At 38.7% G+C, this 22,983-nt stretch overlaps 1 protein-coding gene across 1 annotated transcript in view; it reads right to left on the bottom strand.

The window, feature by feature from the left end:
* PRKCQ (protein kinase C theta) overlaps positions 1-22,983 on the bottom strand; it is a 217,549-nt gene that overhangs the window by 34,226 nt on the left and 160,340 nt on the right. Inside the window, exon 15 of the mRNA XM_036762109.1 lies at positions 8,970-9,108. Within this exon, the coding sequence (XP_036618004.1) occupies positions 8,970-9,108 (139 nt within the window). The remainder of the gene's footprint in view (positions 1-8,969; positions 9,109-22,983) is intronic.

Genomic DNA, 22,983 nt, shown 5'->3' with positions numbered 1-22,983 from the left:
ATGGTAAACCTCTGTAGGGAAGGCACTAGAAGGGGTGGGTGGGTAGAAAGGTTGTAGATGGTGGTACTCAAGCTGAATCTTGAAGTGTACAAAAAGGCACAAAGGAGGAGTGCATCCCATCCACCAGAGGACTACTAACTCACTAAGCCTCCCAGATCTTTTTTTTGTGCATGACATTAGTTATTTTATACATAAATTTATTTTTCCAGTGCCAAGGCATAGAGATTGGGGATGGAGAATGTGCTGAACAGTGAGAAGGCCAGTTTGGCTAGACTATAGAGTGTATAAAGAGGAGGAATGAGATGGCTAAGAAGGCTGAATGGGGCCAAAGATAGAGTTGATCTTGAAGGTAACAGGGAGTAACTGGAGTTTATTGAGCAGAGGAGGTGACACAGACCTGTGCTTTGGGAAAAGCACTTCGATGGTTGTACAGAGGATGGAATGGATTAAGAGACCACAGTGGAAAAGATTCAGTAGTTCAAGTGAGAGGCGATGAAAGTCTGGCTTGGTGATGGCTATGTGAATGCAGAGGAGGGAACATAGAAGACAGATGTTGTGGATGTAGAAAGAACACGATTTGACAGTCACGGTACGTGATGTGAGAGTGAATAGTTGAAGACAACAATGAGGTTGCAAACCTGGGAAACTGGAAGGATGGTAGTGTCTTTGACTACCAGCAGAAGCAGTTCATTTCTATAGATGTGCCACATTTTAGGAAGGATATTGACTAGCTGGACTGTGCTCATGGCAGACTGGGGAGGGGATCAACTAGGCTGGTGAGGGGAATGGAGATCATGCTATATAGGACCTGATGAATAGAACTGGGGCAGTTTAGCCTAGGAAAGAAGGGTATTAATGACCTTGGGTACAGAGATGAAAAGGACCTTAAAGGCCATCTAATCCAACTCGTTTTGTAGATGGGCACCTTTGAGGACCAGAGCAATTAACTAACTCACTCAAGGTCAAGTTCATGCAGGAGTGCTAAGCAGTAAAACAAAGATGTGAACTCATGTGCTCTGATTCTGAAGCCAGTATCAAGCTTGTCACTGATCCAAAGAGATATCATAAAAAAGAGAGATTAGGCTTGTTTTGTCCTAACCAAAGCACAGGGCAATCAGTTTTCAGAGAAGCTGATTTTGCTTTGATATCAGGAAAAACTTCCTAACCTATTAGAGAGCTTAGAGCAGGGCAGCATCTCGTGTGTAAGGGACTCCTCCTGGAGGTCTTCAAGAACAGTCTCATTCTCCACTTAGAGAGGATGTCACAGGGAGAATTATTTTTCAGGTACAAGTTGGATTACCTTGGATTTAAAATCATTTCCAACCTGAGAGTCTGTGACTGTGACAAGAAAATATAAAGTGTGGTATTTTTTTTGTGTAAAGTTTTTTTTTATTTTGATTAAAGAAAAATTACATATAAACTTTTGGCAAAATAACAAAATGACATTTTATTTACTCTGTTCTCTTCTAATTGCTTTTTAAAAGATTTTATTTATTATTCATTTGAACTTAAATACATAAAGACAAAAAAAGGACATTTCTGGCTACACAGCACAGCATACAAAGAAGATTCACTATAAAACCATGAATTTATATTTCACATTTGCTTTTTTTTGAAAAATTATATAATAAGTACTACACATTGTTTTCAAAGCTATTCTTTCTATGCTTCCTTCTAAATTTTCTTTTACTATTTGCTGTGCACTTTTTATAGTTTTTTCCTCTCCCTCCCCACCCCATCCTAGAGATGGCTACCGCTCAATACAAATGTGTATGTGTGTGTGTGTGTGTGTGTGTGTGTGTATGTATGTATTATGTATATATAGAACCATAATATACATACTTCTATTTATCAGTTCTTTTCTCTGGGGCGGATGGTATCTTCCTTCATAGGTCCTTTGTAGTTGATTTGGGTATTTATAATACTAAAAATGAATTAGTCACTCAAAGTTTTTCTTAAAACAATAGTGCTGTTACTGTATACAATATTCTCTTGGTTCTGCTCATTTCACTCTTTGTTATTTCATGTAAGTGTTTTCATGTTTTTCTAAATCCAATGGGCTTATAATTTCTTTTAGCACAGTAGTATTCCATCACAATCCTATACCACAACTTGTTGGGGAAGGGAGCCTTCCCCAATTGACGGGCATCCTAAGGTGTAGTATCTATGTTGTCAATATTAAAGAAATCAAAGGCTGTACAAGTTTTCTTGAGAGGTTTGTATGGGTTTTCTAGTCAAGCAGGGTTAATTAAAATGTTCCCTGGCTTTGGGGAGAACTGAGAGGGTTCATGCATCATATCTGTAATATCTCCGAAATGGATTTATTTTTCCCCCAAGAGCCCGTTACATGGTTTTAGTAGTCCTTTGATGGATTTCTGTGCTTACCAGATGGCTTCCTTGAATCTTTGCTCACTGGGTTGGCAGCACTTTTATTTGACTATAGTTGGCTTTCAATTATTTGGTTTTTTTAAAAAATTCTATCTTGATCTTACAACCTGGCTATAATCCCTTCCCTTAGCCCCATCACAAATCAGTCATGTTAACTTGTAATCCTGCATATTCACACTCAAAATAGCTCTGAGGGTTTGGTCTTTGACAATTCAATCTAATAAATATTAATCAGGCATCTAACTCTGTGCAAGGTACCATTGCGTATACAAAGATGAATGTGACAGGTTTCATTGCCTTCAAGGAGCTATAAAAAAGTATTTATATTAATTAATGTAATCCAAGGCAGAATAAGACAAATGCATTAGAGAAATAGAAAAACATGCTATGGAAGGTCATAGGTGAAATCACTTAAGGCTTAGAGACATTAGGAAAAGCTTTATGAAGAAGGTAAAGGTTTAGTTAGGTACTGAATGATGGCATAAGACTTGGGTAGGCAGAGACTGAGGCAGTGTGGGAGGAATTTAAGGTGGAGGGAAAAGTATAAGTGAATGTGTAGAGGGGAGAAAGGCAAGGGGGGGAGAGGGAACACTAAGCAATCCGAAATAAGGGTATGGTAGAAGAAATAGTGGAAGTTTAGACTGGAGTGGCAAATTGAAGGTTAGAGTTCATTCTATGGGCAATGAGGACCCATTGGAGGGTTTTCTTTTTGGAGCAAGGGACTAATGTCAGAGCAATGAATTAGAAAAATTAGTCTTGAAGCAGTGTATAGTATAGATGGATTGGTAGAGGAGCTGAAGTGGGGAAAATAATTGGAAAATTGTTGTAGTAGGCCAGGTGGGAGTGACAAAGCCCTGAGAGGGTGATAGGAATGGAAAGGAGAGAGAAAAATAATAGGGGCAGGAGTGAAGATGATTTGAATTTTGTGCCTGGGTGACTGAAAGATTAATGCATTTGATAGAAATATGAGAAGTCAGAAGGAGCTTCTTTTGGGGTTGGGATACAAGGTGAGTTTCACTTCGAACATGTGGAGTTTGAGGTATCAGGAGGTTGACCATACAGGTGGAGGTATCCAGCAGCTAGTCTGGAATGGGGACTAGAGATTAGGCCGGAGACAGATTTTGAAGTCATTTGCTTATAGGTCCTAGTTGAAGTTGTAGCACAAATGAAAATCACAAAAGGGAAAATGGGTAGAAAGAGCAGAGAAGATGACCAGTGATAGAACCTTGAGGAATACCTGAGTTTAAAGAATGGCAAGAGAAATGGGGCATCAGTGGAATCTGAGAAACAGTAATCAACCAGAAGAGCAAAAGGAAAACTGAGGGTAGAAAGACTGTGGTCTAAAGTGTCAACTGATGCATTGAAGTTGGGGAGGATAAGGATTTTGACAAAGCCACTAGATTTGGTGATTTCAGTGGAATGATGGCAGCAGATGTGAGATGCACAGATGATTAAGGAGTGAGTGAATGGTGAAGAAACATCAGCCAGTGAGGAGCCATCATATCAGGAAGTCTGGTAGTGAGAGCTAGAAGAAATCTTGGTGATCATCTAATCCAACTGGCATGCAATATATGTTTACTATGGGCAAGGGTACAAATACAGAAATAAAAATAGTTCCTGACTTCAAAGAGCTTACATTCTTTTGGGTGATCGCATATCATCCAGTTTAGTGGTCTCAAAGTGTGGTTCGGGGACCCTAGGGGTCACCCTAGAGAGGCTTTCAGAAGGTTTGCCAGGTCACAACTATTTTCATAATAGTACCAAGACATTTTAATTTCTTATATAGTTAATCACTCTCTGTCTCTCTCTCTTTCTCATCCTTCCCCCTCCCTCCCTTTCCCTTTCTGTCTTTACTCTCTGTCTCTTTCTCTCTCTTTGCCTGTATGTCTCCAATATAAACATAAGCTCTTTGGAAGGGTTCTCAATACTTTTTTTTAAGTATAAAGGAGTCTTGAGACCAAATAGTTGGAGAATCGTTCTCCTAGTCCAATCTAATTATCAGAGGAAAAGACAGATTAGGCCAGTAGCTCAGTGGGGTAGCTAGACTGAGGGAAGGTTCTTATTCTTTTAAATCTTCAATGTTAAAAAAAGGCTATTTATATGTCAATGGAGGAAAAGTTGAAGATTTAAGAGAGGGAGGGAATCATTGATGTTGTAAAGATGCTTTGGGGACACTTGGGGTGAGTAGGAAAATGTAGCAAATGAATAAAGAAACAGAAATTTTGTGGTTGAGGAGCAAGAAGGTTGATAAATTACATGGTTAATTAAAATGAATATGTATATACTACCACTACTACTACTACTACTACTAGCAATAGTAACTAGTATTTATATAGTACTTCAAGGTGTGCAAAGCACTGTATAGACATTATCTCATGTGATTTTCACAATGACACTGTGGGGTAGGTACCATTATCCCCATTTTATAGATGAGGAACCTGAGGCTAAGAGAGATGTTAAGTGATTTGCCCAAGGTCACACAATTGCTAAGTGTCTAAGACTGGATTTGAATTTAGGTCTTCCCGATGCCATGTCCAGCACCCTTAACCACTATGCCTGAGTAGCAGGCAAGATCACGTGCTAAGAGAGGATTGTTGAATAGAATGGAAAAGATTCATTACAGTAGTCAGTGTGGTACACAGAACCAGGGAAAGGGAGAACTCTGGTCTGGGACATTTCCTGCTCCCTGGCAGCACATTCTTAGAATTGGTATCTACGTGCTAATATGCATGAAGAATAGATTACCAATCTTAGTGAACCAAAATCAATGAGCTGAGCTGGTTCAACAGTTTCTTAAAAACTAAAACTTGTCATTTCTTGTTTAACAGATACACAATTTTGTTTAAATATTGAAGGCTTAAAATGTGAAACCATGTAATTTTAAGTTAGGTTCACATATGTATTCAAGGGGCAGGTGATTAAGGCAAAGGACTTTATTTTGTTTTGAATCCGAATGCCCCAGGTGTGGTCACAGTTGTGAAGACCTTCGATAAACATTTATTGCGTGTGCACTGAGTACTTGCTACTGTCCTGGCTGGATTGAACAACCGTGCTTATGGTTATTTTTGTGGGAAGGTCAGAAGCCTTTTCCAAACCAACCTCACCACCAATGGAAAGAATCACCGGATCTGTAAGGTACCTCAAAGATCTACCCCTTTCATTTTTCAGATGAAAAAACTAAGGCCCAGAACTGATGTCTCTTGCCCAAAGTAATACTTGTGATAGTGAAAACAGTTGGGGCAGCTAGGTGGCAGTGAATACAGGACCGGCCCTGGACTCAGGAGGACTTGAGTTCAAATCTGGACTCAGACACTTGACACACTAGCTGTGTGACCTTGGGCAAGTCACTTAATTCCGATTGCCTTGCTTTCTCCCTTCCAAAAAACAAAAGTGACAGAGCTGAGATCTGAAGCCAGGTCCTGTGACTCCAAAGTTACCAATGTTCCATTTACTATCACAGGCAGAAACTATTAAACTCTCTTAATTGTTCTTTTTCATAATAGAACATGATTGTCATTACTGTTATCAATATTTTAATCCCTATTCTTTGCTAAGGCCAATCCTTCTACTTGTCATCTCATTTTCTCCTGCTTCCTCCAAGACCTTACTCCAGTTTTCATAAAATCTTTCTTATTCCTCTCCTCCTCCTCCTCCTCCTCCTCCTCCTCTTCCTCTCCCTCTCTCTCCTTCTCCTCCTTCCTCCCTCTCTCTCTCTCTCTCCTCCTCTCCCGATTCCTTCCCAATTGCCCATGAAAATCCTTTTAAAAAAAGCATTTCTTTGATTCTTATAATAACGATAGCTAATATTTTATATAGCACAGGTGTTTTTCCGTCATGTCTGACTCTTTGTGACCCCATTTGGGGTTTTCTTGGCAAAGATACTGGAGTGGTTTGCTATTTCCTTCTCTAGCCTATTTTACAGATGAAGAACTGGGGCCAACAGGGTTAAGTGACTCACCCAGGGTCACATGGCTAGGACCTAGTGTCTGAGGCCAGATTTGAAATCATGATTCCAAGCCCAGTGCTTTATCTACTATACACCTAGCTGCCCTTTTCAGATCTCTAAGAATACTAATTAAAATTTCTTCAAGAATTCCCTTTATGTTTCACTGTAAGTTGATGGTTATATTCAGTTCTCTCAGGAAATAAGTTCTCTTAGTCCTTCTTCTTTATCCTCTCTTCAGCTATCACAGTTAACTATCTCTTGAAAAGGACAGTTAAATTCTAATCTCCTCACAGACTCCCGTAGAATGTGAATTAAAACTGTAACTGTTCAATATTTCTCTGTCTCTCAAAGACATAGTAGCAGTATCTATAGTCTCTTTGGGAAAGGCTCTCAAAGCTGATGTTACATTTAGATATCCAGTCACTCGAAATCATTAAAAAACGACACTTTACTGCTAAAAAATTCCAGTTTTTTTGTTATTATCCATTGAATAAAATTCAAATGCTGCTGCCTTACATTCAAGGCCTTCTACAATCTGGTGTTCTCTTTCCTTTCTAGCTTTATTCCTCTCCACACTGTATATGCTCTAGAATGACATACCAGACCACTCGCTCTTTGTAGCCACAAAACGCCTACACTTTCTAACCCATGTGTCTTTAAAGGCTCATGTTTCTTGTGCCTGGAATGTCATCTTTGCCTACTGAATTACTATTCATACCTTAAAGCCCAATTCAAATAACACTTCCTTTATGAAACCTTCTTCTCTACAGTCAATAAACAGCCCCTTCTATTCCTGACTTTACAAAACATTTTGTTTTGCAAAATTGCGTTGTGTTATCATACTTGTCATTATTATTATGTACTATAGTTATGTTTATCCTGGGTGGATAGTAACGTTAAACTCTTGAGCAGTCATGACAAACAGATAGAACCGAGGGCCATACTTAAAGATTTCTGCAGGTTGCATACTGACTGAGAAAACCACCTATTAACATTATCTATGCTGTACTGTATTTTTATTTATTTTGTTAAATATCTCCCAATTACATTTTAATGTGGTCCTGGTGTTCAAGAGAGTGGTGGGTTATGGACTCGATACCTTTGCTCTTGTGCATTTAAAAATATAATGTAGGAAACTTTGTAATGTTTCATGCTCAATGCAGTCAGCAAAATGTCATCAGTAAAACATGAGCACACCTATATCAAACAAATATTGTGGATGGAAAAGGAGCTAGACCTAACATTAATTGTGAAGAAGAGAGCAGGCAGTAACATGGTATAACACTGGGCCTGGAGTCAGGAAGACCTGAGTTCAAATCCATCATCAATCACTTATTAGTTGTTTGACCTTGGGCAAGTCACTTTACTTCTGCCTGCTTCAGTTTCATGTCTAAGATGGAACTACCTCACAGAGTTGCTGTAAGGATTAAACAAGATAATATCTGTAAAGCACTTGGCACAGTGACTGGTACATAGTCATGAGTCTTTTCCTCTTTTCCTTCCTTCCTTTCCTTCCTTCCTTTCCTTCCTTCCTTCCTTCCTTCCTTCCTTCCTTCCTTCCTTCCTTCCTTCCTTCCTTCCTTCCTTCCTTCCTTCCATCATGCAGTACTTTCAGTGACCTCAATGTCCCCTCCTATCTTTTAAGCAATCCTATTCTTCAGGTGATGCTTGTATTGCTGAAAGTCAGGAAATGTCAGTCTCTGGAGATTTATAGTCGTGGGTCACCCAAAAGGCAATGGAGATGCACATGGTATCCATGAGTAGGTAACAACATATCACCAATGAAGATAATATGGAAGAAGTGGCATAAAGAATATCATGAGAGAGCTGTAAAAAGGAGGGGGACCGGCCATGGGGCAAGATTGAGGAATAACTGACAGCTGGGCCACATACTTCATTGATAACCATTCAATGTGGGACATAGAGTAAGACTTCCAATATACTGGGTGCATCTCCTGTGGAGGATTTATGGGAAGACAAGTCTCATAGGTTGAGAAAGCGCAGACATATCACATTCTTTACCGCTGGAATGAGGAAATCACAAATCCATTGAAGTACTGCATTATAATTATATGTGCAGTTAATAAATATTTGTTGACCTATTCACTTCATGTTTGAAGGGATTCTCTTAAAACTTTTTATCTCCTCTAGTACCTCACACAATGCTTTGCACACAGTAAGTACCTAAGAAATACTTGTCGAATTTCATTTCAATTACTGAAATATTTTTAAAATGGCACCCTGTAAAAATATATTAGGTTTCTGATCACTCAAAGTGTATGCTTGAAGCCAGATTTAGACGCTTTCCATTTGGTTTCCTGTCAGTTTCCCTTTCTGGTTCGTTTCACTAACTAATGGCTGCCATATTCTGGGAATGAGTATGGAAGGATAAAGTTGGACTCCCAACAAGTCTCTGAGGAATAGCTTTATTAAAATATGGAAAAAGGTCCACTGAAATGATTTCTAGGGAGGATTAATATCAAAGCTTTGTGAGAATATAAAGTTCATATGCTATGAGCCCAAACAACCCAAATCCTCCCACCTTCAATATTAAGAGGAGGGAGAATTGGCAGTGCTCAAGCTAATGAACAGGTGTTCTGGGAAGGGAATGCTCAGCGTTTGCTGAGCTGTTTACCTCTGGAGCAATGTAGTCAGGGGTTCCACAGAAGGTGCTTGTCCTCATGTCTCCAAACATGTTCTCCTTACACATGCCAAAATCAGCTATTTTTATGTGTCCATCTTTGTCTAACAGAATGTTGTCCAGTTTTAGGTCCCTGGAAAAGAAAAGGGAAAGCAATGTGTGCTTTTCAGTTCAGATGCTGCGTTATCACCATTGAACAGGGTAGTTTAGCTAGTCCCAGAACAAGACTAGTAACTGACAAACAGGATCAGGCTGACTGATACAGTAAACATTGGTTAAGGGCCTACTATGTGCAGGTGCTAAGGATAAAAAGACAAACAGCTTACATTACGGGTATTGAAAGAAATAGCATTTATATACATATATGTATATATACATATAGGTATACACACATGCATACCTATATGTATATATATATACACATACATACATACATATTTGTGTATATTATATATACACCAGTACAAAATATATGCAAAATGAAAACACAGTAATTTCAGGAGGGAGGGTGCAACCAGTTGTGGAAATGGATGGGTGGCGATCAGGCCTCATGTAGGAAATGACTATGAGTTGAGCCTTGAAAGAGGCTAGGAATTCCATGAGGCACAGTTTAAGAGAAAGCACATGGCAGGCAGGAGATATAGCCCATGCAAAGGTAGAGGAGGGAGAGAGGATACAGTGTATGGTGAACAGCAAGTAGACAAGTTTGGCTAAAATATGTGTAAGAGGTAGTAATGGGAGATCAGCCTGGAAAGACAGGTGGCGGTGGGGGGGTAGGAATACTGTGAAATGCCAGTGAGAGGAGTTTGTATTTCATCCTAGGATAAATAGTGAGCCAATTAATCATTTTGAGCAGGGGAATGACATAGTCAGATCTGTACTTCAGGGCTCTAAATATGGCGGCTGTTTAGATGACTGATTGAAGAGGGAAGTGGAGGCAGGGAACCCAGTTAGGAGGCTATTGCAATAGTTTATGTGAGACCTCAGATTTGAGGTAATGTTCTGAAGAAGATGGCAGGGTTTCCTCATCAGAAATTTTTCCTATGCTTCCCTCCCTTGCTCACTTCCAATATGGGGCATCCGCATGCCATAAGCCAACTGAAATTTTCAACACAATGTTCTATGAAGCTTTCCCCGATTCCTCCAACTGAAATCATCTCATTAATAGTATATTGCGTTTTTCTTATAGACTTAGTTCTATTTTATATATTTTAAAATTTTATTCTGAACTTGAGAAATAAAACAAGCATTTCTGTAACAGTAGAATAGAAAAAAAGATTGTATATGAAATTTTAAATCTATTATGTACATTTTGCTATTCCTTTTAAATGTATAGTAAAGTTATCATGTTCTATTTTAAATTATAATTATCTGTATTTTATCTCCTTGAAATGCCTATAGTAAGCTCCTTGAAGGCAGGAATTCTAATTTGGTTATCTTTTTATAGGAGTGTAAAGCCTCTAAGCGTTTCATATATACATGATGAATGAATGAATCAATGCATGCCATCTCTTGAAACCCAGTGTCCCTTTCTTCTAGACCAGGGGAGGGGAACCTACAGTCTAGAGGCCACATATGGCCTTCTAGGTCCTTGGGTGTGGCCTCTTGACTGAGTCCAAGTTTTACAGAACAAATCCTTTTATTAAGGGGTTTGTTCTGTGAAGTTTGGATTCAGTCAAAGGGGCTACACTTGAGGACCTCAAGGCCACCGGTTCCCCACCCCTGTTTTAGACTTTACTTAGGGAACTGTCTATGCCTTACCGTTTTCCCTTATTTATCTTCCTCATCAAAATGCACTCATACTGTGTTCTATCCCTTTTGGGCCTTGTGCATTTCTAGGAATAAGCTAATTTATGTCAATGTGTTAGTAGATATTAACTAACAAATCTTTTACTTTTCCAGGTAACACATTTACATTCAAGAAAGAATAAACCTCAAGTAGTGATTTTACTTGGGCAGCTAGGTGATGCAGTAGATAGAACACTGGGCTTCAACCCAGGAAGACTCATCTTCATGAGGTCAAATCTGGTCTCAGACATTTACTAGCTGTGTGACCCTGGGCAAGTCACTTAACTCTGCTTGCCTTACTTCCTCGTCTGCAAATAAACTGGAGAAGAAAATGCCAAACCACTCAAGTATTTCTGCCTAAAACCCCCCAAATGGGATCACGGAGAGTTGGACATAACTGAAAAATGACTTAACAACAAAAATGATTTTACTACAAGTTATATATACTGAGTAGGAGTAGTTTCCAATACACAGTCATAAATGATCCTCTCTCTTAGAATTTTTTCCTGCCATTTTGTTTGGACCTCTCCTAACTACTAGTTATAATACATATTCTATAGTATATTCTGTTTATTATTTAATACATGATAATGTAACACACATATGTATACATGTATGTATATACATACATGTGTATGTGTATATACATATATACAATGTATATATGTGTGTATATATGACATATATATTTATACATAAAAATAAATTAGGAGAAGTCCGAACAAAATGGTAGGAGAAATTCTAAGAAAGAGGATCACTTATGACTTAAAGAGCCAGAGAAGGTTTCATGGAGGTGGTAGCTGCTGATGAACACTTGGTAGAGTGGAAAAAGAGACGGATTTAAAGTAAAAATGAGTTCGAATTCTGGCTTTGTTGCTCTGTCAGCATAATCTTGGGTGAGTCACTTACATTCTCTAGACCTTATTTTTCTCATTTGTTAAATGAGAGGCTAGGACTAAATGATCTTTAAAGACCTTTCTAGCTCTAACTCCTTGGATGTCAGGATTTCAGGTATCATGGAAGGCCTCTTGAGTTTGGGGAAATGGGGTACTTTCACATGATTTGAATCACATCACATCAAAAGTTGCTTTTTATCCTAACCGTTCTGGAATGGTTGAGTGCTATTACTTTCTCTGCATCATGGTACGGTACATAGGGCACTAGACTGGAAGTCAGTCAACAAGCATTTATTAAGCATTTACTTCGTGTTTGGCAGACTTGAGTTCAAACACACACTTAGCCGAGCGGCCCTGAGCAAATTACTTAACTTCTCTGTGTCTCAGTTTCTTTATCTGTAGAACCAATAGGGTTGGTCTCAATGGTCTCTAAGGCTCTCTTGCCAGCTCTAAATCTATAATCTTAAGTACTATGATGTAAGACTTTAACAAAATGTGGTTAGGACCTTAAACTGGGGACCTTTATTCTGCTCTGTAGCCTTTTCTGGTTGGGGGCAGAAAGGTCTGAGAAAGGAGCAGAAGTAGAATGAAGAGGATGTGGTTTTAACTATGTCATTTTATATGCCAGGTACAAACCACTTACATATCCTTTGATTCGCTCTCTTCATATTTAAAACAAAAAACCCCCAAAACAAAAAAAAAGAAAGCAAAAAAAGGATTGTTTACTTAATAGAAATGAAATGGGTTTAGACTTTCTTTTCAGTAGTGCTTTGAAAAAAGTCAAGTTTACATAGTCATCAGTTCATATTTATTGAGAACCTACCCTAAGCATGGCATTGTGGCAAGAAGGAATACTGGGACCCCAATATGATGGAGCTATGACTTTGGCCATGTAGGTTTCCCCTCCAGTAGTCCAGATTGCAACCATGTGGTGATATAGATAGAGAACCTGGAGTCAGAGGAAGACCTGGGTTTGACTCTCACTGCAGACACTTACCAGCTGTGTGACCCTACCCAAGTAATACAACCTCTCTGGCCTTCACTTTTTGCCCCTGTACCATAAGGGTGCTAGATCAGATGATCTTCTGACTTTAAATCTAGGATCTAATGATGCATAAATTCTCTATAGGGGATCCACTCAATGTGCAGAGGGGGGCTTCCTCTAGGCCTTGCCACATCACTGAATTTCCCCCCCTATAACAGGATTAGCTCACTTCCATTTGTGACCCCACGTTTCTTGTATGATATATGATCACACCACTTCTTGCATCCAAGTCAGCATAGCATGGGGTTGTGTAGATGTTGCCAGACTTGGAATCAGGAAGACCTGGCTTCAAATCCTGCCTCTGTTACCTACCAGCTGGGTGACTCTGTTCAGTCAATCAACAAGTATTTATTAAGCATTTCTGATGTATTGGACATGGTGCCAGGTACCGGGCACACAAGTGCAATGAATTAACCAATCCCCACTTACGAGCCCAAGCTAGAGTGCTGGACTAGAGTCAGGGAGACTCATCTCCCTGAGTTCAGATCTGGCCTCAGACACTTCCTAGCTTGGACAAGTCACTTAACCCTCAGTTTCCCCCTCTGTAAAATGAGTTTGAGAAGGAAATGGCAGACGGCTCCAGTATCTTTGCCAAGAAAACCCCAAATGGGGTCACAAAGGGTCAGACGGTAACAACAACAGTCATAAGGAACTTCACTTCCCTCATCTATAAAATGAGTACTTCCCTTACATGGCTGTTAGGATTAAGTGAAACAATGTCTATAAAGTGCTTTGCAGACCTTAAGGCCATTCTCATCTATCTGATAATCTTTGGAAGAATAAGCACGTTCTCATATTCATCCTTTCTAGAAACTGAGGCAGAGAGCAACAAGAGGGTCTGTTGACAAATAGCTCAGTGAGAGTCAGAAATAACAGTTGATTTCCTGACTTCTAATCCATAAATTTCAGTTCCTTTGTTAGTCAAGAGCTAGGATAAATGGAAATATTCTTGATACCCCTGGGAGACTGGCACTCTGCAAACTAACGACTCCATCATTTTAAGCTTGCCGTTTCTTAGGAAAGAAATAGTATTACTCCCAAAGGTCATGCGTGTGGAGCAGGATGGGTGTGTGTGTTTGTATTTCTCTACAAGTTGTTCATGCATGTTTTCATTCAGTGGAAGATGCATATGTATTTCTATTAACCATAGCGTATGCACCAAACCTGTGTTGATTTAGGAATCCTTGGCACCTAGAATCTCTGTCAGCAGCTGAACCCCTTTAAGGATTTATAGGTTTTGTTAAGGTGGGATATGGCTAAAAGAGAAATTATGGATGGTGTGACGTAGATCATCAAGATGAGAAACAGGTGAAATGTGGTTGAAATTGGAAGCCTTCATGAGAAAGAGAATGCCCTCATAAGCTTTCTATATTAGCATGTATATAATCTGCTTACATCATGACTTATGACCAGGTTTAATATTTTAACAGAGAAGGTCACTTAGGAAATTAATAAAAATAATAGCTGGCATTTATGTAGCATTTAAAGGCTTATGGAGTACTTTACACAGACAGGGTGGCCCCAGAAATCTCAGCACAGTTTTAAGCTTTAATAGCTTATATTTAATAAGCTATTAAAGCTTAAAACTGTACTAAGACTTCTGGGGCACCCAGTACATTACCTCAATTCATCCTTACAACAACCTTGTGAGGTAGATAGAATAAGTACTATTATCCACATTTTTACAAATGAAGAAACTGAGACTCAGAAAAATTAAGTGGTTTGCCCTTAGTCACACAGCTAGCAAACATCAGAGGTTGTAGGAGCTCATGTCTTCAGGCTCCAAGTCTATCACTCAACTCACTAATTCATTAATTAGGGTGTTATGTTAATTCAAATCATTTGTCAATTTTAACTGAAATACTTTGTTTAGTCGTTCAGTTGTGTCTGATTCTTTGTGACCTCATAGACCATAACACACCAGGCCCTTCTATCTTCTACTATCTCTTGGAGTCCGTCCAGGTTCATGTGCATTCTTTCCATGATGCTATCTGTCCCTCTCACATCCTCTGCCATCCCCCTTTCCTGTTGCCTTCAATTTTTCCCAACATCAGTGTCTTTTTCAATGAGTCCTATCTTCTCATTATGTGGCCAAAGTATTTGAACTTCACTTTCGGTATTTGATTTTCTAGTGAATAGCCTGAATTTTCTTTAAGTATTGCCTGATTTGACCTCCTTGTTGTCTGAGAGACTCTAAAACGTCTTCTCCAGCACCACAATTTGAAAGCATCAATTCTGTGACACTCAGCTTTCTTCACAAGTCCAACTCTCAAAGCCATAGAAAAACCATAGCTTTAACTATATGGACCTTTGTCAGTAAGATGATGTCTCTGCTTTTTAGTATGCTGTCCAGATTTGCCATAGCTTTCCTTTCAAGGAGCAAGTGTCCTTTAATTTCATGGCTGCAGTCACCTTCTGCAGAGATCTTTAAACCTAAGAATATAAACTACCACACTGTTTCCATTTCTTTTCCCTCTATTTACCAGGAAATGATGGGATCAGTTGACAAGATTTTAGTTTTTTTGATGTTAAGCTTCAAGCCAGCTTTTACACTCTCCTCACCCTCAACAAGAGGTTTCTTAATTAGCTTTCATTAATTTTTATTGCTCGTTAGCAAATGGGGATGTATTTAAATTTCCAGCAGCAAATGATAATTTCAAGCCTGCTCTTACTCTAGCATCTCCTTATGGCAGAGACGTTACCTGGATGCTTGAAGGAGGCCAGAAAAGAGCAAGCTCTACCAGGTCCTACCAAGTGAAACTATGGGCCTGATGATAGACTATGCTTGTTGTCTGAAGTTAGATAAGGTCAGAAAGGTTCACCACCAGATGGGCTCTGGGGTGATGAATTATTTTGGCCACAGGAAATTCTCAGAGGCTGTCTACTGGGGATCACAATACCCATATTGACTACATCACAGATCTCTGAAACACTGAAGATAGAGGAAGAAATCTAGGAAACATTTTCTTAAATTGACTCTTACAAAGATCTAAGATTTTAATTAAAGTATGGTTTTCCTTCAAAAAGGAGTTCTGAGCAGAATAGTAATTCATAAAAATTTGCTAATGGATCTTCCATGCTATGGATAACAGCCTGTGTATGGTCTTCATCTGTATTGCTTTTATGCATATACATATGTTTCTAATATACCTGAGTGTGCTTAAAGACATTTGGGTCTGTGTATGGATCCTGATGTTTCAGATTTCTAGAGGAGCATCATGCCTAGGTACTCAGGATTCTGTGGCAAGAGAATATTCATGAGCCTTCTTCCCCAGTCCCAGACATTATTAACCATCATGTAAGCCATGAACATCGAGTTAACCCTTGTCATTCCCTTTCTGCTAAGACTGCCAGGAGATCCAATATCATGACAAGTTTACATTTTACTGGTTCTGAAAATACATGTCCTCTGTGCCTTAGCCTAAGAAGGTCTTTCAGTCATCTTGACTGTGAAAACTCAGTCTAGTTTTTAAATGCTAGGTGTCTGGGGAAAAAATAAAGGTTAGACACCAGAGAGAGACACTGAATCAAAAGGTTAAGGATGTTATTAGGCATGTGATAAATAAAATGCTCATGCATAACCTGCTCTGTTCTCCCTCCAATTCATCCTCTATGTGGCTAACAAATTGTTATTACAAAGATGTAGACATGTCCACGCTATCTACCCTCAAATCATCAATGGCTCCCTACTGCTTGCTGGGTAAAATAAAAAACATCTGTAGCTTGGCATTTAAAATCCTTCATAATTTGACTTCCACATAGCTTTCCAGCCATTTCCTATTACTCCCTTTGCCATACTCTCTGTTTAAGCTGAGCTGTCCTGGTTGGTTTTTCCCATATATGACGTTGTATCTCTTGTTTCCACCACCCGCTCCTGGAATACACTCCTTCCTAATCTCCCCCTCCTAGAATCCCTGCCTCCATTTAAGACAGTGGGGTCAAACATAGAACCCACAGGCCACACTTCTGAGTATGCCCAGACCCAGATTAAAATGTAATTGGGAAATATTTGACAAGATAAATAAAAATATAATAGAAGACAGATAAAGCTAGCATGTTTTTCTAAGTCAATATGCGACCCAGGGATCCCCTAGTTCTATTTGAATTTGATACCAATGATTTAAACACAGCTCAGGTCCCACCTTCTACACAAAGTCTTTCCTAACATCTTTTTCTTCCTTTGTAACAGCACCAAGAAGAACAACAGCTGTTGTTCATCCTTAGTTTTTCGAAGAGGGCCAATGACATGGGTGATGTCTTGATTTGCCCGTGAATTGGATTTAAGTGAGGCAGAGTTGTGCAAAGCCATCAGCCTCACTCTCTCTTCCACAGTTACTGAATTCCAGTGGCAAGACAAAAGTCAAGACGATGCAATAAGAATAACTAGCATTTATATAGCCCTTTTCCAAAGCACTACAAATATCTCATTTGACCATCACAATCCCGTGAGGGAAATGATTTTATATTACTTTGCTAATTTCGTACATATGATTCCCCCTCTCTCCAGTAGAATGTAGTAAGCTCCTTGAGGGCAGGGATTATTTTATTTATATATTCTCAGCATGAAATACAGTACTTTTGCATTTAATATATAATTAATGAGTTCTTGTTGCACTGAATTGAATCTCTTCTGTCTAGAATATCTTCCCTCTACCAAAAACTAACTTATGCCAGAAAGTTTTCTTTCATTTAATCAGCCCCATTCTAATTACTTTTTGACTTCCCCCCTTGTTTATTGAATACTTACGGACTCAATTAAAACGATACCCTTTTTCACTTCCTTACATAGGTTGCTTTCAATTATTCAATATTAAGGACTTACTATGGGCAGAATCCCATGCTAAGTGCGGAGGGACGCAAAGTCACAAGACCAGGTCCCAGTCTTCATGGATGTTTCAATCTAATGGAGGAGATAGGACTGACACAAATAACCACACTGCAAAGGTAATGAAAGAAATACACCTGATAATGTGTTACTTAATGTGGCCAGGCTTTGCCGATTATTGTTTCTTTTTCATGGACACATGTTCTATTTCTCCACAAATGTTATAAGTTTCTAGGAGACTGGCAGACGAGATGGACATAGACTGTTTCTTTTGTCTCTAACACCTAGAGTTAAAAGCTCTGCATATAGCAGATTGTTAATGTATTTAACCGAATGAAAAGAATTATGTAACACCAACATCTCAACCATGGGAGACTTGAATGCATTGAGGTACCACTGGAAAAAAAAGGTCAGTAAGGGGTATGGGGTTTTGGGGAAAAGTAATAAGCTTAGTTGTAGATATCCATCCATACATCTATATGTATATACATATATATGCATATATGTGTGTATATACATACATACATATACATATACATATATATGTATATATATATGTACACACATATGTATAATAGAAGCATATTCTAGACAGGGGTGGGGAACTTATGGCTTCAAAGCCACATATAGCCCTTTAGGTCCTCAAGTCAGTTAAAAGGCCACACTTGAGACCTAGAGGACCACAAGTGGCCTTGAGGCCACAGGTTCCCCTCCCAATTGCCCCCCCCACCCCATTTGCCTACTGATTTGTCTCAAAGATACAAGACAGTCCAGTATATGTAGTATTGAATAAAATGCCTGAATGAACATTTATTCGTTTACTTAATCCATAAAGCACACTTAAAGGTTGAAGGCGTCATATATTGGTGTCATATATTGAAGCAGTGGATCAACTTAATGGTTCTTTGGTCTTTGGCTTTTTGATGACCTTGTAAAGCTCAGCCATTAGGTTGCTTGGCCAAACTTCCACTGGGCTGCAGCTTTAGAGATAAGAGGTCTGTGTGTAGGGAGTGAACCCCTTATATCTGGGAATATAAAGAGAGAAATGCCACAGAGGCTCCACCAAAGACTATGGAACATGCTAGACTCTCTTGGCACCCTCTTTTTTCTTCCATGTATTTGTCCCTTCAACCAGGGGTACAGTGGAAGGAATACTGGATCTAGAATTAGGGGATCTAAGTTCAAATCTACCATTTACTACCTCTGTGTGACCATGGGCAAATCACTTTGAGTCTTAGTTCTTTTTCTGTAAAAATTAGGGCATTGGACTGGATGAGCTCTAAGGACCTCCAGCTGTAAACTTATGATCCTATGATTTCAAAGCATAATAATAATAACAATGATGATGACAGCTAACAATTACATAGGATGATGTGCCAGGCACTGTGCTAAATGCTTTATTATTATTATTATTTTCATTCTCACAAGAACTCTAGGAGGGGGTATTATTACTATCTCCATTTTCCAGTTGAGAAAACTAAGGCAAACAGATACTTTGACATCATAGAACTAGTAAGTGTCTGATGCTGGATTTGAATTCAGTTCTTTCTGACTCCAGGCCCAGTGCTCTATCCACCGTACCACCTAGCCACCCTATAGCATAGATTTTTGGAACGGAGGCAATAGATAACAATGTATGTCCTCACCAATGAAAACGTTGGAAACATCAAAGCAAGACTCAGAACTGGTGAAAATGATGAGACATCATGTTGGAGATGGGAACACAGTCTCTTTTTCTTTACATCTCCAAGAAAGTAGGATGTCCCTTTCGTGCTGCTGTGTTTCTCAGACTGATATGGGGATCCTGGAGCTTTTGTGGCACAAGTGGTTGGTTGGTTTACAGTTGGTAGACTTACAGTTGGAAGGGACCTCAGATGTCATCTTGTCAAATACCTTCATTTTATAGATGAAGAATCTGAAGGTAGGATATGATTTGCCCAAGGTCACATAGGTAGCAAGTGGCAGAGCTGAGACTTGTACCTGGGGCCTCTGACTTTATTTATAGCCTACATAAAAATACATTCTCTCCTCTAGAAGTACCTGGAAGAAAATTTTAGCATCTATGTCCTTCGTTCTCAAGTCTTTATCTGAGTCCTAGCCAGCTGTTCCTATATCCTTTCATAAACTTTACTAGGACATATATTTTATGCATCAGCTGCCTTTTACTTTCTCTAGCGTCATGGCAGACTTATCAGATTTAACTACTCATTTAAAGAGCACTAAATGGTAAGGAAGGAGAGGAGAGACTTACCATGTTTCTAGTCTCCCACAATAAGTCAATTGAACCCATAACATTTGGCACATTGAGCAGGATTGTTTCATGGTAACCTGTCACTAAGATTAAAAGACAAACCTGACATCAGTAGTTGGAATTCCTCTCTTGGATCTTGATTGGCCTTTAAATATATGACTACCTAAAGTTTGCTATTTTTTGTTATACATAAAAGCAGCTAGGGCATGGGTATTTGTGACCTTCTGGGAGATCACTCTCAGTAATTTGCAAGTATCAAAAGTAAATAGTGTGGGCATCCCATAATCACTCCTAGAGTAAGAAGAGATGCAGTAGCCGAGGAACACTGTATCTAGAAAGCTGGAACTTGACTTGAAGATTCATATTCCCCTATTGGTTGCTGAGTAGGTTCAGTTCTGCGAGATTATCACCCAATTTAAAGAAAATCTGTTATCCCTATAATTAAACCATAAATCAGGGGAACCTTTGGAATGTGATTATTGGTTTATCAGAATCCCCATGATCAACCCAATTAGGTTTGATTACAAATCATGAATCAAGAGATATTTTGGGCTATATTTTATCAGAGGATCAAAAATCCTGAGTGTTTTCCAACAGATCTTGAGGTCCTAGCAAGAATAGTATTAAACTATTGTCAACCAGTCAACCAAGGGGACAAAGGAAAGTCTTCTGTAGGCTAAATCTAGCATAGGGAAACACTAAGGTAGGACTACAAAAAGAAGCCTAGTGCTAGAAATCCTGTAGCAACAGAACCAAAGAACCAAAGAAAAAGACATAACATAGTTTAGTGTAAGAAATACCAGAGATAGCATAGGACACCTCTAATTCCTATAAGCATGTAGCTGAATACTCAATCAAATTGCCTCTGATAACATTATTGAATTGTAGGGATGTCTCCCTCTTTCCTGAGTACTTAGGAACAACTTTTACCAAACTTGAAGAAAAATATTTCAAGTGCCTAACACAGGAAATGCAGTGGAAAAAAATCAGGCTCCTGAGTCTGTTATACATGAAGTATGGTTAGCTTTTTAAACCATTTCGATGACAGAATACCACAAACTTCATTTTAGTATTAGAGATTGAAAGGGTGATTGGGAATGTAAAAGAAAAATTCAGTAATAAGAGGCCTCCCTTCCCTATCTCCAACTTATCTTTAGGAAAGGAGCAGAGAAAAGTTATAAGACTTGGAATGGAACCAAGAGAGTTGGCTTGTGAGTATTTAAAAGTATTCTTTTCCCTTTTTGTATGAATGCCAAAATATGTGTGTTTGGTTGTATTTGTGTGTGAATTGGGTAGAAGTTTCTTTTGAAAAAAAATATGCATCAGTGAGAGGGAGAAATAGCCCCTAATAAAATCAGAGTCAGGGATAAGAAAAAAAAAAGCAGTTTTTTCAGTAAGAAACTTCTATCTGATTTGAGCATATTTATCTGTACTATTTTGTTTACTTTTGCTCCTTTTAGTCTGGCTAAGCAATAGAGGGAAATGGGATAAAATGAGAAAAAAGACTGCATCTTTCGCTTTCAAAATTGATTATACTGAATGAAAGACTAAATTCCTGAAACCGAATAAAAACTTCATTATACCTAGGGAATCAGAGCATCAAGCATGATTCTTTGTTTAAATGTCATTTTGATGGGTTTGTGAAACTTATGATGGAAAAAAGGGACTTTAATATGATTACATTAGACATATACCCAGTATCATGGTTAAGTTCCTTTGGATACACTTCTCTGTGGATTGTTTAGTAGGAGCTGAAATTTTAAAGCATTTGGACACTTGTACCCAGAATGCTTGAGTAAGCTAGCAATTCTCATTTCTTTGCTCCTTTTCCACTACCACAATGAATGCCACCTATTACAGAAGTGGAAATATTGTGGGATACAGATGTTATATCAAATCACATAGTGACCCTACTTTATCGCCTTTACAATAGACACTCACTCATGCTTTAAGGATGTTCACCTTTCTATAGGCTAAGAGACTCAGAGAATCTCTCCTTTTTGTTTTTTATTGTTCTATGTTATTTCACAGCAGCTCCGGGACAGAGGTGGGAGGGAAGATTTGATCTATAATTTCATTGCTATATGGAACTTATGGGTAAGAAAAATTCCTCAACCAGTGCAGGTCAGCATCTTTTCTGCACATTATTGTCACAGAAGTTGCCTAGAGTGCTGAGAAGCTGTGACTTGCTTGGGGGCACCAGTGTGTGTGTCAGAGGTAAGACTTTAAACCAAATTGTCTTTGTTCTGGGCCAGCTCTCCATGATGCCTGCTGCTCTCATTGGATTCTGATAGTTTATAATTAGTTTACTATTAGAAGCATTAAATTTAAGCCCTTGGTGTGAACTCTCTGATCAAGCAACTTCTCATTTTAATGAATGATAATCTGTCTGATAATCTTGTAGCTAAAAGTTTTGTTATAGGAACTAATGCATATTTTATTTCAATGCTGTAATTTTACACTACTGTTTTCAAAATAGAACTGTGAGAATCCAAGTTGTCGGTTGTAATCTGCCAAGACACAATATTGCCAAAGCTCAGAATTCATGAGACTTTGGGAATATCTGTAAAACAAGCATGTGTTCGTGCATATCTCTGAACAGTGCTGGCAATGTGTTAGCTAGGTTTGACTCAGCTTTCTCTTTCTGTCAGAGTACTAATGCTGCATTTGCAAGTGTGAACAGAGACAATTTTGAATGCTAACATTCAGCATGCTTAGGCTTTAACTTTGAAATTGGAAAGTAAGCAGTTCTGAATGACAAATCTGACGCTAATCAGCATGGGTTTGTGCGCCCCCCAATACAAATGTAAAAATAAATGAAACAGTCTTGAGATTTGAAAATATAGTAATTCCCGTTAGCAACCAGTAACCTGGGAGAATTTAAAATCTCAGTAGTATGCAAAAGCCTTTAAAAAAAATCACTAAGCTAAAAACAAATAGCAGAACCTTAGGTCTAGAAGTTCTAACTTTAGCTTGAGAGATACCTTGAGAATTTAGCAATTTTCATTTGTTAACCACAGAATCCTAGAGTCCTGTTGTATTTGCCTTGATGTTCTGTGAGAAAATAATACCAGAAGAATTTGAAATAAAAATAAAAATAGAAGCACTGGACTTGGACTCAGGGGAGATTTGTGTTCAGGACCTGAATCTGTTTCTTGTCAACCATGTGAACCTAGGTAGGTCACCTGCTTCACTGGTCCTCA

This window comes from Trichosurus vulpecula, chromosome 5 (assembly GCF_011100635.1).
Source record: "Trichosurus vulpecula isolate mTriVul1 chromosome 5, mTriVul1.pri, whole genome shotgun sequence".
NCBI classification, from domain to species: Eukaryota; Metazoa; Chordata; class Mammalia; order Diprotodontia; family Phalangeridae; genus Trichosurus; species Trichosurus vulpecula.
The sequence above is the reverse complement of the archived record's forward strand: the minus strand, read 5'-3'. Positions and strand labels throughout refer to the sequence as shown.